The sequence below is a fragment of the Giraffa tippelskirchi genome, chromosome 6 (assembly GCF_054371585.1).
Source record: "Giraffa tippelskirchi isolate mGirTip1 chromosome 6, T2T-mGirTip1v1.2.pri, whole genome shotgun sequence".
In the NCBI taxonomy this organism is placed as follows: domain Eukaryota; kingdom Metazoa; phylum Chordata; class Mammalia; order Artiodactyla; family Giraffidae; genus Giraffa; species Giraffa tippelskirchi.
Genome location: NC_137280.1, coordinates 133,605,126 through 133,619,877, shown reverse-complemented (window position 1 = coordinate 133,619,877; position 14,752 = coordinate 133,605,126). Strand labels below are relative to the sequence as shown.

Sequence of the window (14,752 nt, the reverse complement as noted above, 5' to 3'; positions counted from 1 at the left end):
CCATAACAGTTGCATATTTGACCACAACTTTATCCAGAGATCTGTAGTAAAAGCAGCAACATCAGACTCTTTGGGCTTGAGCATTACCTAAAGACAATGTACTAGCCAGAGTCTCTTGGTTATCAAATTCACTCTAAGTGAAGCAGAAAAGGAATTTACTTTTGGGGTAAATTGGGGAGTATTGTGGAGGTCAAAGAATCAATGGAAAGACTGATTCTAGAAATCCAAGCTAAGAATACAGGAGGCCCCAAAGGAGGCTGGGTGGCCAGACCCACAGAAGAAACCAGGCCATAGGGAGGATGCTGATGCTGGACACTGGCAGTGCCCTGGGGACTGGGTGCCATAGCTGATGCAGCTGCCCTCGCTGCATGATACTGAACATTGCCACTACCAGAGTAAATTTTATACACTGCCTGCTTCTCTTGATTCCTATCTCCAGAATCACAATCCTGGAAGGATGGGCTAGTCAGTCATGCTGGGGTCCCAAGCAGACAACAATCAGGGAGAACTGAGACCAGAGCCTTTTGGCTTCCATGAGTGAGATGTGGGGGCCTGCCCCCCACTGTGGCATGTTCCCCAAACTTCTAAAGGCAATTTGGAGGCTGGACAGCCAGGAATGTGACAAATGTCCACTATACAGTCTTCTAACATTTTGTAGGCCAAAATGGAAAGAAGCAAAGAGTATAATCTCTACAAAATGCTTAATACAGCACCTGAACTGAACTCTCAAAACCAGAAGAGGTGGCTGTCTTTTAGAGTTTCAGTCTCCTATATATATTTTTATGTAATTCTATAAAATTTACCACTCTAACTTCTACAGTAATAATAAAAATAGATGCTGCTTGGACTTCCCTGGTGGTCCAGTGGTTAAGAATCCACCTTGCAATGCAGGGGACACGAGTTCAATCCCTGGTTTGGGAAGATCCCACATGCCATGGGGCAACTAAGCCCGTGAGCCACAACTACTGAGCTGCCTAGACCTATGCTCTCCAACAAGAGAAGCCACTGCAATGAGAAGCCAGTGCGCCACAACTAAAGAGTAGCCCTCACTTGCCACAACTAGAGAAAGCCCACACGCAGCAATAAAGATTCAGTGCAGCCAAATAAATAAAGTGAAACAAAGAAAAAAGGTGCTACTTACTGAATACCTAATACATGCGAGAAATTTTTCATAGATTATTTCTAATCCTGACATTCTATATGATAGATATTATTTGCATTTTACGGATGAGGAAACTGAAGCTCAGAGAGAGAAAGTAACCTGTCCAAGAGATAAAATAACTGGTTCACAGGTGATGAGTGCATAGCCAAATCTACTCCTACTCCATACTTTCTCTCATCTGGTTGCTTTCTTCAAAGATTCCCATCACCATTCTAAAAAAATTCTACTAAATCCAAATGTATGTTTCTTGAATCATTTCTTCTATCTTCTGAGATAATGTCAGAAAGACAAGTCAAGAAATGATTGGTTGCTGGGTCTTTAGCAGAATTAAACTTTTATCAAATAGCAGGTTAGTGTATTAACCTCATTACTAACATATAAAATATTTTATAACAAGAGTGTCTGCTTTATTGAGCCCTTATTGTAGGCCAGATACTCTGCTCAAGACTCAAGTGTTCACGCTCAGTCGTGTCTGACTCTTTGTGATGCTGTGGACCATGGCCTGCCAGGTTCCTCCTTCCACGGAATTTTCCAGGCAAGAATACTGGAGTGGGTTGCTATGCCCTTTTCCAGGGGATCTTCCCGACCCAGGGATTGAACCCATGTCTCTTTCATCTCCTGCATTGGCAGGCAGGTTCTTTACCACTAGGACCACCTGGGAAGCCCAGATACTCTGCTAGTCAGCCCTAAAAGAAAAGTATTACCAACCTGAGGTTTAGAGTGATTCAGAAACTTGCCAGAGGCCTTGCTGCTAGAAGTGGCAGAATTGGGACTGCAACCTCAGCAGTATGACTCCAAAGCCTGCATTTCTTCCAATGTGTCATACCCTCTCTGGGCCAGTTTGCTAATTTGTACTGAGAAACACTACTCAGTACCTCTTCTGTTTCTCACTCTTCCTTGTTTCCAATGGCTTCCCTGTGGGTTCCTGGCTCTTCACAGGTATAATAACCCTTCTAAGGACAGAGCTATTCTCTCTTCCCTTCCAGTTTCTCCAGCTCCCTCTTCTCATGAGCAAGACCATAACTTCCCTACACAGACCCAGTTTTGAGCTCTGGAATAGTCCTACTCTTAATCTGTAGAAAAGAGTCCCACTAAATCTACTTTGCTGGAGCTCTATAATTGATTATGTGCCTAAGTTCTAGCAATTGATTTTAACCCATACCATCATGATTTGTTAGCCCAGTTTGGAGAAACATACTTTGCTTCTACTGTATTCTGTATATTAGTCAGTACTTTTTTGGTTTTAGTACCAGAAATCCAATTCATCCACAAAGTATAATATCCATCAGAAGAAAAGACCATCTCTGCCTGTGTGTCTCTTCAAGAACTCAAGCACTCCAAAAAGCCCTCCAGCAGACTTCGTCTACATCATTGACTAGGATAGAATGTCCATACCTAACCATAACCTAAACCAATCACTGACTGGCTTATATGAATGAAGATTCAACACTGGGCCAACTCCCTTCTGAAAAATTAGTCATGGACCCTTGACAAAATTGGAGTCTTACTGGAAAAGAGGAAAATTAAGGAGGAATGTTCTTGGGTAGGCTGCCAACAGTATATGCTGAAGGAGGGAAGAGAGCAATTCTACAGGGAGCGTGGGGAATCAAAGATAAGGTAACCCTTCCTGCTGAGTCTTTAAGGAGAATTCTTACCAAGCAGATAAACATATAAAGTTATGCCAGGTAGAAAGGACTACGTGCAAGGCATAACAACATGCACCTACCTTGTGTTTTTCAGCAACTGCAATCACTTCATTGTAACTGGACTGAATGACACATATTCAGATGTGCAGTTACAGACAGAACTGGCAAGATAGGCAGGTACCAGATCATGCAAGGCATGTATGACACACTAAGGAATTTATACTTTACCTGTAGGCAATGGAGGAGTCACTGAGGAATGGGGATAGCATGATATTACTAGAATTTTACGGGACTTCCTTGGTGGTCCGGTGGCTAAGACTCTGCACTCCCAATTCAGGGGGCCTGGGTTTGATCCCTGATCAGGAAACTGGATCGGACATGCCACAACTAAGAATTCACATGCTTCAACTAAGGATCCTGCATGTTGAAAATAAGACCCATCACGGCCAAATGAATAAAAATTAAAAAAAAAAAAAAAAGACTTTTTTTAAAAAAGAAGAATTAAAAAAAAAAAGTGCTGGTAGCCTTCACTAAAGAAAAACCATCCTAGAGAAGGAACAGGCTTGGAGCAAAGGTTTAGGGGCAAGTAATACAACCAGTTTGGGATTAGCTGACCCCTGTGGCTTAACCTAGTGAGGGTGTCCAGTGGGAAGACGGATATAAGGTTCCGGAAAAGAGAAGTTTGACTTAGCAATATAGATTTGGAGGTCACTGGCATACCTACTGTATAGGAAGCTGTAAGAATGAATGAGATCACCCTAGGAAAATAGGAAGGACATAAAAAAAAAAGAAGAAGAAGAAGGCTAAGGACAAAGACCTGGTGAGAACAGCCAAGGGGCAGGCAGAGAAAAGGGAGCCAGCAAAAAGAAAACAGAAGGAACAGTCAGATAAAGCTGGGAGGAGAGGTGGACTTTATTAAACTTCTTACAAACTTACAAACTACTTCCTTCAATTGCTGTATTTCACCTGGTGTGTTTCATACTGCCAAGTAAAACTACAGTTGAAATATCTGACCGGTACCATTTCAAACATTGTTTGAATTATTGGAGTGTCAGATTTTTATTCATAGGTTTCTAATAGGAGGTCCCTTCAGTCAGGTCAAAGCAATACTTTCCTGAAAACTGCATGAGAAAGAAATCTAGGGAGAAAAGGAAACTCCCTCTCCCGCAGTATGCACTCACAGCCCTAGAATACAGCCTCAAGGGCTTGCTGCCACATATTTAAGAATCAGCAAGGGTAAGGGTATAACCACATTGCAAGAGTGTGAGTTGACAAAACCATCTGACTCAGAAATCTCACTTCTATTAATTTATCCTATAGAAATCCACACACAAGTGCACAAAGATATGTGCATATGGTAGTGGTTTGTGACTTAAAAAAATCAAAGTGAAGAGCTAGAAACCGCTCAAAAACTATCAGTAGAAGATAGTTAAATAAATTCCAGCATGTCCACACCATGGAGGAAACACAACCAATTAAAAGAACAAGGTCCATGTGGAGAAGTCCATGTTATAGATATATTGTTAACTGAAAAAAGGCAGGTTTCAGTCATATGCAGAATATATATATATACGTAAATCTATATTATAAATACATATATTCCATTCAAGAATTCAACAACTATTATTGAGGTAGGCACTGAACTGGGAATACATTAGTGAACAATACAGAAAGAGTTCCTGTCTCATTGAGCAAGTGTTCTAGTAAAGGAAATAAGTCAATAAAAGAGTGTGTGTGTATGTCAGTTAGTTGTGTCTGCCTCTTTGCAACCCCATGGACTATAGCCCACCAGACTCCTCTGTCCATGGAATTCTCTAGGCAAGAATACTGGAGTGGGTTGCCATTTCCTTCTCCAGGGGATCTTCCCAACCCAGGGATTGAATCTAGGTCACCTACATTGCAGGCAGATTCTTTACCATCTGAGCTACCAGGGATATATTTTACATGCATGCTAAGTCACTTCAGCTGTGTCCAACTCTATAACCCTATGGTTTGCAGCCTGCCAGGCTCCTCTGTCCATAAGATTCTCCAGTACTAGAGTAGGTTGCCATGCCCTCCTCCAGGGGATCTTCCCAACCCAGAGATAGAAACTGTGTCTCTTATGTCTCCATGTCTCTTGCATTGGCAGACAGGTTCTTTACCACTAGCAGCCACCATCTGGTGGCTCAGATGGTAAAGAATCTGCCTGCAATGCAGTAGACCCAGGTTCATCTCTGGGTCGGGAAGATTCCATGGAGGAGGAAATGGCTACCGACTCCAGTATTCTTGCCTGGAGAATTCCACGGACAGAGGAGCCTGGCAGGTCACAAAGAGTTAGACATGACCGAGCAATTAGCACTTTCACACTTCCTTCCATATACATATATATACTTATATATGTATAATTTTAGAGACTAGTAAATGCTTGAAGGAAAATAAAGAGCTGAAAAGTAACTAGGTGTGGCAAGGGGGTATGTATAAGGGTCTATTTTAAATAATTTGGTCATGAAAAGTGTATCTAAGAACATTTTAGCAGTGACCTGAATAAAGTGAAGGAATGCATTATAGAAAAAGAACCAACAGGATGGGGTGGAGGGGTGGGGTGATGATAGAGAGATTTATTTTAGTAAATTAGCTCATGTGATTGTGAAAACTTGATAAATTCAAAATCTGCAGGGTAGGCCAGCAGGTTGAGACCCAGGGAAGGGTTGCAAAGAGTTCCAAAGGCTGTCTTCTGTAACTCCTCCTTGCTTGGGAGAGGTCAATCTTTTTTCTATGAAGACCTTCAAATGACTGGATGCAGCCCACTCATATTATGGAGGGTATTTTGCTTTACTCAAAGTCCACCTGCTGCTGCTGCTGCTGCTGCTAAGTCGCTTCAGTTGTGTCCGACTCTGTGCGACCCCATGGACTGTAGCCTATCAGGCTCCTCCATCCATGGGATTTTCCAGGCAAGAGTACTGGAGTGGGGTGCCATTGTCTTCTCCACAAAGTCCACCTACTTAAATGTTAATTTTATCCAAAAAAAAATACCTTCACATAAACATCCAAAATAATGCTTGAGCAAATATCTGGGTACTATGGCCCAGCTGAGATGACACATAAAATTTATTATCATAAGTTCATCCCTTGTCAACTTGGCACACATATGCATCTCCTTAAATCATACTTATCTCCAAATAAAGACAATATCAAAGTCATACTTCCACCTACCATGATACATCTTGTATACAATTGAAAACATGTTAACTCTTTCCTCAGAGGGGAAGCAAAGTCCTTGTGTGATGTTTACTTTTCTTGACAATCTGTAACTGCTTTCTGCTATGTGAAAATATAAGTTTGCCAACTTGGAAGAGGGCCTTCATCAGAAGCTGACCTTGCTGGAACCTGGATCTCAGACTTTCAGCCTCCAGATCTGTGAGAAAATAAATTTCTGTTCTTTAAGATACCCGGTCTATCTACGGTATTTTGTTATAACATATCAAACTAAGACAGGGAGATGAAAGTTTTTCAACCAGTGATGCAAGAATAACTGGTTATCCATATGAAAACGATATACCTTTGTTTTCTTTTCTCTCTTATCCCCTTAACAGGTAATATAAGATGCACTGACTTTATATCATGTGTGTTAGTCATTCAGTCATGTCCATAGCATTCAAATATTAACAATGCTTGATCTTGTTCAGAAAGCACAATGTATGTGTGTGTTCAGTCTGTCTGATTCTTTGCAACTCCACAGACTGTCGCCCACAGGCTCCTCTGTTCATGGGATTTCCCAGGCAGGAATACTGCAGTGGGTTGCCATTTCCTCCTCCAGGGGATCCTTCCAACCCAGGGATCAAACCCACTGAGTTATAGAGGAAGCCCCCGTATTGTGCAGAAAGCACAATAGGTTTGCTCAAACTCCTAACACTTACTTAGCCCCTCAAATGTTATTCTAAGTTCCTCAACTCCAGCCGTTTCCTGGGCATTTAATATTTGAATGCTCAGATCCAACTAGCTGATTCTGGGCGATAGAAGCCAGCATGTCCACAAGATGGCAGCATTGTATAATTATTGAAAACCATAATCTGGTATGGATCCTCGAACATACCTTTCTGAGGCATATTATGTGATCTGTGAAGTGGATATCTGTTTTTATATCTTCACTTAATCTTGAAATAAATGAGCAGTTTCCTTCCCAGGATGTTTTACAGTTCTGAGATGCATGGGCTAGAGAAATAAAAAAAAGCAGATTCTTTAGAGTGAGAATAAAAATCTGAGTTCAAGTATAAAATGCACTCTTAAGTCATTTAGTGCACTTAGGCAAGTTAACTAAAATCTCTGGGCCTCAGTCACCCCACCTAAAAATTTAAAATAATGAAATTATTTTCCCCAGAAAATCTTTTTTTTTTTTTTTTTGGCAGAAGATAATATGGGTCACAACAAGACTGTATACAATGCTATATAAACATTGAAAGTAATTATTACCTTGGCATGGGAAAGTCATTCAGAGTAGGTGCCATCTGATAACTCAGTATCTTCAGGTTGATTAGAGGAAAGGTTCTGAGACCTTTAGAATAGCCTAGAATATTTTATTTCTGTTTTCTATGACACATCTTAAATGCCTGTGTTGGTGACCTTGTCAGAAGGAATCAACTATGTCAAGAATTCAGTTGTGGTAGTGTCATAGTTGTTACACTTATTTTTGGTTTGGGCGATAACTGTTAAGTTCCTATTTCAGCTGACAGCTTGTCTTCCTCCACCAGAAAGGTTAGAAACACCTCTGACTTGAACTGCCTAATAACAACAGCAGGGTACATTTGTATGAGGTTTATGGCTTAAACACAGTGGTTTTACATATCCCATTTCCACTAAGCAGAAGGTATGGTTACCAGTGATATAGTGTGGGCCAAGAAAATATAAGCTAAGAAGGTCAAGAATTTGAAATTCTAAGCAACAAAAGAAAATATTAAAAATACAAATTTCATATAGGTTAGAAGGGGCTATCATTTGTCTAGCCTAGAAGAACACGGATAAGAAGCAGTCTTAGGAGTTAGATCAGGTTCAGGGTCTGAGAGAAAGTAAGGAGGGTCTGGAAAGTCTGATTGGGAACTAACATTTAAATATGTCAGTTGGCTTTAGAATATGAAAGGGGGAGAGGCGGAAGTAATTAACACTGGTGAGGTAAAAGTATGCAGCACTGTCAAGGAGGGATGACTGGAGGTAAATAATTGAGGTCAGGTAGCCAGGGTCAATGAACCAGTTGTACAGCCAAGGACTATAGGATTCGAGCTGTCAGCTGGTTCACTGATCCTGGCTACTTAATGTCAGACATGGAGGAGATGGGTGTCAGCCCTCAAAAGTGTAGTTGAGACACAGATGGAAGTCAGGACCTGGATCCTGCTTGAGCACCAAGTGACAGAACTTTGACACTGAGAGGTCAGTTGAGCTGCAGATGGGCTGGGTCAACCAGCTAGAGGGAGATGATTTAAGTCAACTGTACATCCACTGAGGTAGTGACTGCTAATATATTCCCTATCCAGATCTAGAGCAGGCACCAGGGTCTGGATAGGACATGCTAACTGGGAGAATGAACAGGAATTACTATGGATCTTAGGGAGTTCACAAAAGCTAGAGCCGAAGTCATCAAACCTCTGCAGAGCTTCAGCTTTCTCAGACATAAGATGAACATGTTACTAAGAGCTCAGCCTGTCTGTATGGTGCTGAATCTAATCTTGGAGACAGCTTTGGGTGAAGTAGAAAAGGACAGCTTTATTGCTTTAGCAGGCAAAGGGAGACACACTGAGCTTCTGCCTCAAAAATCTATGTCTCAACCTGGGGAGGATATGATAAAGGTTTTATAACAATGGTTTAAAGGTGAGGTCTCTGACAAGATTAGGATGACAGTATGGGGTCGCACAGAGTCTGACACGATTGAAGTGATTTAGTAGCAGCAGCAGCAGCAGCAGTGTTTGCACTCCCTTAATCTCATCTCAGGTGGTCCAGTCTCTAATCTTGATGAGATTCTCTGGTCCCTTTAATCTTGATTCAGATACTTTCTTGGCTGCTCCTCCCTTAATTGGCAACTGGTTAATTGGAATCTGCACTTTGGAACTCAGGGAAGGTCATGGAGGTTGGAATCTTGCCTATACAAAACAGGGGACAAAAGGTCCTCTGTGCCTGGAAGCTCGACAGGGCCTTCCTCGGTTTCAAATATAACAAGGGATGATTTACCTATCTCTAAAACTGGTCATGAAAAGTACAATTAAGTGTATGACAAATTACTTTATGAACTTTATGAGCCCTTTCTAGGGCCCTATAAAATACAATTTGATTTCCTTTGCTTTGTGGATTAGGAGCCTACAATCCAGAGTTCTTTTTTATCCCTCCCAATCAGACCCTGGTCTCTGCTTACTGCAGAAAGTCTTTTTGCAGTGGTGTCAGGCTTGGCCAAGATCAAATGAAGCAGCTATTCCACTTTCTGTGATCAGTATCAGTGCTTCTTGGCATTAGCATGGAGAGATGAGAGTTAACAGGATGTGTTCTTAGGACCTGTTCTCAGGAATGGCAAGTCAAGTATCTTCCAAACTGAGCCTCACAAAGAAAAGCAGATTACTGTAGTGAGTAATAATGAGTCATTGGGAGCAGAGTTTCATGCCCTTGCTAATGAACAATCCAAGGGAAAAGAAAAGAGGCTGAGAAAAGGGACAGAGCAACCTCAGAAACCCCAAAACGCTGAAGAAATTCTTACGAATAAAAAGTAGCTACACAAATATTCCCAAATGCCATGCATGACAGTGCGTGTCTATGAATTAATAGTTTGTATTATTAAAATAGAAATTGTAAAATATAATTTGATAGGTAAATACTGCTAGGTCAGATAGACTGACAAGAACAAGATAATGGGGGTGAAGTGGGGAACTCAGGGGGAACCTAGGCATTTCAACTTTTACAGTGCCTTTCAAGGCCTGACCTTGGTAAGGTCTTCATCCTGTGCATTGAACATTAATGATTTGAATTTCCTGTCAGGACACATCTCTGGCATTCAATCATTACACTGCAGAATGTTCATTGCAGACAAACGAGTTAAAGCCTCAGGCATTATTTCAAAGCAACTCTGAGAGGGAGGGGTTGGGCTAGTGGAAACAGTCTTGAAGAGAATATGAAACAAGTTTTCCTTGATTTTCACTGTTGAATTTCAACCTTGCCAAGAATAAGGCTGTGTTGAAGAGTTAAATCATTTTGTGCTTTCCCTGATGAGAATCTAAGTGAGGATTTTTTTAGACTAAAAGGGACATACAGAGGTCATTTAAGTAAGGCTCATCCTCCACCTCCAGGAAGAATTATTTAATTCGAATTCTTAAATGTTTCAAATAAAAGATCTTTCCCAAACTCTTCTAATTTGGGGATCTCCTCTAGTTTCTAACTATCTATCCACTGCCATATGTTTCACTGTTAGAGAATTTTATTTTTCTGACAAATATTAAGGAGAACGGGTAAGGACTTGCCCATAGGATGTTACATATTATCTAGATTTTAAGAAGCTATGACAGGAGACAAGCATGTTAATTTCTTCCTTCTACTTCAAAATACAGGAGTCATCTTTAGTACATTTTTTAAACCTATAAAGAACTTTAGCCTCTGACTTCTCTTTTTAGAAACTACAACACTGAAGCCTCAGAAAACATTTAAGGTAGACTCACAACTAAGATTCAGTTCTTCTCAATACTTAGGGCAGATCAGGATACATTTCCTTAAACTATTTAACCCAGCCCTTCAAAAGCCAAATAAAGGGATATTCAATCTGGCTTCTCCTGTCCCACCCCAAATTACTTTTTAAGAATAAAATAAGGGTCCACTATTCATCTCACATGCTAGGAAAGTAATGCTTAAAATTCTCCAACCCAGGCTTCAGCAATACGTGAACCGTGAACTTCCAGATGTTCAAGCTGGTTTTAGAAAAGGCAGAGGAACCAGAGATCAAATTGCCAACATCTGCTGGATCATCGAAAAAGCAAGAGAATTCCAGAAAAACATCTATTTCTGCTTTATTGACTATGCCAAAGCCTTTGACTGTGTGGATCACCATAAAATGTGGAAAATTCTGAAAGAGATGGGAATACCAGACCACCTGACCTGCCTCTTGAGAAATCTGTATGCAGGTCAGGAAGCAACAGTTAGAACTGGACATGGAACAACAGACTGGTTCCAAATCGGGAAAGGAGTACGTCAAGGCTGCATAGTGTTACCCTGCTTATTTAACTTATATGCAGAGTACATCATGAGAAATGCTGGGCTGGAAGAAGCACAAGCTGGAATCAAGATTGTCGGGAAAAATATCAATAACCTCAGATATGCAGATGACACCACCCTTATGGCAGAAAGTGAAGAAGAACTAAAGAGCCTCTTGATAAACGTGAAAGAGGAGAGTGAAAAAGTTGGCTTACAACTCAACATTCAGAAAACTAAGATCATGGCATCCGGTCCCATCACTTCATGGCAAATAGATGGGGAAACAGTGGAAACAGTGGCTGACTTTATTTTTCTGGGCTCCAAAATCACTGCAGATGGTGATTGCAGCCATGAAATTAAAAGACACTTACGCCTTGGAAGGAAAGTTATGACCAACCTAGACAGCATATTAAAAAGCAGAGACATTACTTTGCCAACAAAGGTCCATCTAGTCAAGGCTATGGTTTTTCCAGTGGTCATGTATGGCTGTGAGAGCTGGACTATAAAGAAAGCTGAGCGCCAAAGAATTGATGCTTTTGAGCTGTGGTGTTGGAGAAGACCCTTGAGAGTCCCTTGGACTGCAAGGAGATCCAACCAGTCCATCCTAAAGGAGATCAGCCCTGGGTGTTCATTGGAAGGACTGATGTTGAAGTTGAAACTCCAATACTTTGGCCACCTGATGCGAAGAGCTGCCTCATTGGAAAAGACCCTGATGCTGGGAAAGATGGAGGGCAGGAGGAGAAGGGGACGACAGAGGATGAGATGGTTAGATAGCATCACCGACTCAATCGACATGGGTTTGGGTGGACTCCAGGAGTTGGTGATGGACAGGGAGGCCTGGAGTGCTGCGGTTCATGGGGTCGCAAAGAGTCGGACACGACTGAGCGACTGAACTGAACTCTAGTATTGTTTCCAGGGTCTCTTGTTAAAGTTCAGAAAACTTCAGGTCCCTGGCTACTCTGAAATGTAGGTGGCAACATTTTACTCATAATAGGTGGCAAAGGAGGCATTCTCCTTCAACGAAGCACAGTGAAATGCCTAACTCAGGCATTTAAAATACTTCCGTACTAAAGTCTGGGTTAACCTCACTTTTGGAACAGTGACAGTTTAAGTTCTTCCCCATCGCTAAGACCTTGCATATTTATTTTTATGAGAATAATTTTACATCTGTGGGAATACCTGAGCTCATGCAAAATATGAGAGATTTGAATATATATGAGATTATCCTGTTCTTCATACTTAGTTAACTATATTCTTGATTTTGAGGATCCTTTGATCTCCATTATCTCTAAATTCAGTTCCATCACTTCATGGCAAATAGCTGGGGAAAAGTGGAAACAAGGACAGATTTTATATTCTTGGGGTTCAAAATCACCGCAGACGGTGATTGCAGCCACAAAATTAATAGACGCTTGCTCCTTGGAAGAAAAGCTATGACAAACCTAGATAGCCTATTAGAAAGCAGAGACATCACTTTCCTGACAAAGGTCCGTATAGTCACAAAGCTATGGTGTTTCCAGTAGTCATGTATGGGGCTTCCCTGGTGGCTCAGATGGTAAAGAATCTGCCTGCATTTCAGGGGACCCAGGTTCCATCCCTGGGTCAGAAAGATCCCCTGGAGAAGGGAGTAGCAACCCACTCCAGGATTCTTGCCTGGGAAATCCTATGGACAGAAGAACCTGGCAGGGTACAGTCCACGGGGTCGCACAGTCAGACACAACTGAGCGACTAACACACTCATACTTGTTTTTTCCAGTAGTCATGTATGGATGTGTGTGTTGGACCATAAAGAAGGCTGAGCGCCAAAGAATTGATGCTTTCAAACCGTGGTGCTGGAGAAGACTCTTGAGAGTCCTTTGGACAGAAAGGAGATCAAACCAGTCACTCCCAAGGGAAATCAACCCTGAATATTCACTGGAGGAACTGATGCTGAAGCTCCAACACTTTGGCCACCTGATGCAAAGAGGTGACTCACTGGCAAAGACCCTGATGCTGGGAAAGATTGAGGGCAGGAGAAGGGGGTGACAGAGGATGAGACAGTTGAATGGCATTACCAACTCAATGGACATGAGTTTGGGCAAGCTCCGGGAGAGAGTGAAGGACAGGGAAACCTGGCGTGCTACAGTCCATGGGAGTGCCAAGAGTCGGACACAACTTAGCCACTCTTACAGGAAACTAACTTGCCCCCTTCCTTCAAATAAATCTACTAAAATAGCTACTAAAATCTACTAAATAGCTAAAGAAAGCAATTGCTTCACCAATTGTGAACAAATGTGTCTTGCTGGCTGTGTCCATAAAAGGAACATTTTCAATCTTATGAGCACAGACTTGTAAACCACAGATTTACAAAATTCTTGAGATTTTGAAATGGATGGGGAAGAGAGTAGGGGAGTTGCAAAAAAAAAAAATCTAAGTTTATTAGGTTTTACAACAATGACTGGTCAGATAAAATAATCTTACAACCTCTTTCAAGGACAGAATGAAACGATAAGGATTTACACTTTAAAGATAAATCTAAATAATGAAGAGATAGGATAGCCCACAAATACTTATTCATCACAAATGACCCAAACAGAATTAGGAGTTGTTGTTTATGATATAAGGGATTTTAAGACTTCAGCATTTCTAAAAACAAATCCTAACCAATTAATTCTGGATGTGGGCAAAGATTTAGCTATAGCAATATTCACTTAACTTGTTTATACTAGCAAGATTTTGGAAATAACTAAAATACTCCACTAGGATTGGTAAATGCAGTTCTGTCAATGTGATACATATTTAATATGCAGACACTAAAAATCATATTTTGGGGGACATATATATACCTATGGCTGATTCAAGTTGATGTATGGCAGAAACCTACACAATATTGTAAAGCAATTATCCTCCAATTAAACATTCTACAAAGTTTTTACAAAATCATATTTTGGAAGATTAGTTATAGATAAGTATGTCTCCAATAAATCATTTAGTGAAAATCCCATTTCCAAACTGAATGTGCACTATGACTACTTGTTACAAATTTGTTAGAGATAAAATATACGTATGTACACGTTGTTGTTGTTGTTTAGTTGCTAAGTCACGTCTGATTCTTTGCGACTCCACAGACTACATCATGCCAGGCTTCCCTGTCCTTCACAACCTCCTGGAGTTTGCTCAAACTCATGTCTGTTGAGTCGATGACACCATCCAACCATTTTATCCTCTGTTGCCCCCTTCTCCTCCTGCCCTCAATCTTTCCCAGCATCAAGGTCCCTTTCCATGAGTCAGCTCTTCACATCAGGTGGCCAAAGTACTGGAGCTTCAGCTTTAGCATCAGTCCTTCCCAATGAATATTCAGAGTTGATTGCCTTCACGATTGATGGGTTGATCTTGCAGTCTAAGGGGCTCTCAAGAGTCTTCTCCAGCACCACAATTTGAAAGCATCAATTCTTCAGTGCTACACATGTGTATCGATAAGTGTACACACATTCAAGATATATATAAACAGACACAGAACACACATAGAAAAAAATACTGGTCATTTATATACAGCAAATTAACATTTCATCTTATCTCTATAAGTTTTTGGGGTTTTTTTCTGATTTATCTAAATTTTTCAAATGAATACTTGTCACTTTTATAAGGAAAAGAGAATTCAACATTTGATATGTGTAAAAGTTCATTGGGTAGCATATATATGGAAGATACCAACTTTAGAATCTTGAAGCCATATGGGTCAAAAGCACAGATATATTCAAAGAATTAAGTT

The 14,752-nt window shown here is 40.9% G+C and overlaps 1 protein-coding gene across 3 annotated transcripts in view; it reads right to left on the bottom strand.

Moving 5' to 3' along the window:
* The window catches only part of ARHGEF37 (Rho guanine nucleotide exchange factor 37), a 79,511-nt gene that overhangs the window by 60,150 nt on the left and 4,609 nt on the right, over positions 1-14,752 (bottom strand). For 2 of the 3 annotated variants that reach the window (XM_081495761.1, XM_081495769.1), the window contains exon 2: positions 6,881-6,999. In XM_081495761.1, coding sequence (XP_081351887.1) covers positions 6,881-6,893 — 13 coding nt within the window. In that variant the 5' untranslated portion in view covers positions 6,894-6,999. Of the gene's footprint in view, positions 1-6,000; positions 6,203-6,880; positions 7,000-14,752 lie in introns of all 3 variants that reach the window. The other variant, XM_081495759.1, reaches the window with a different exon arrangement.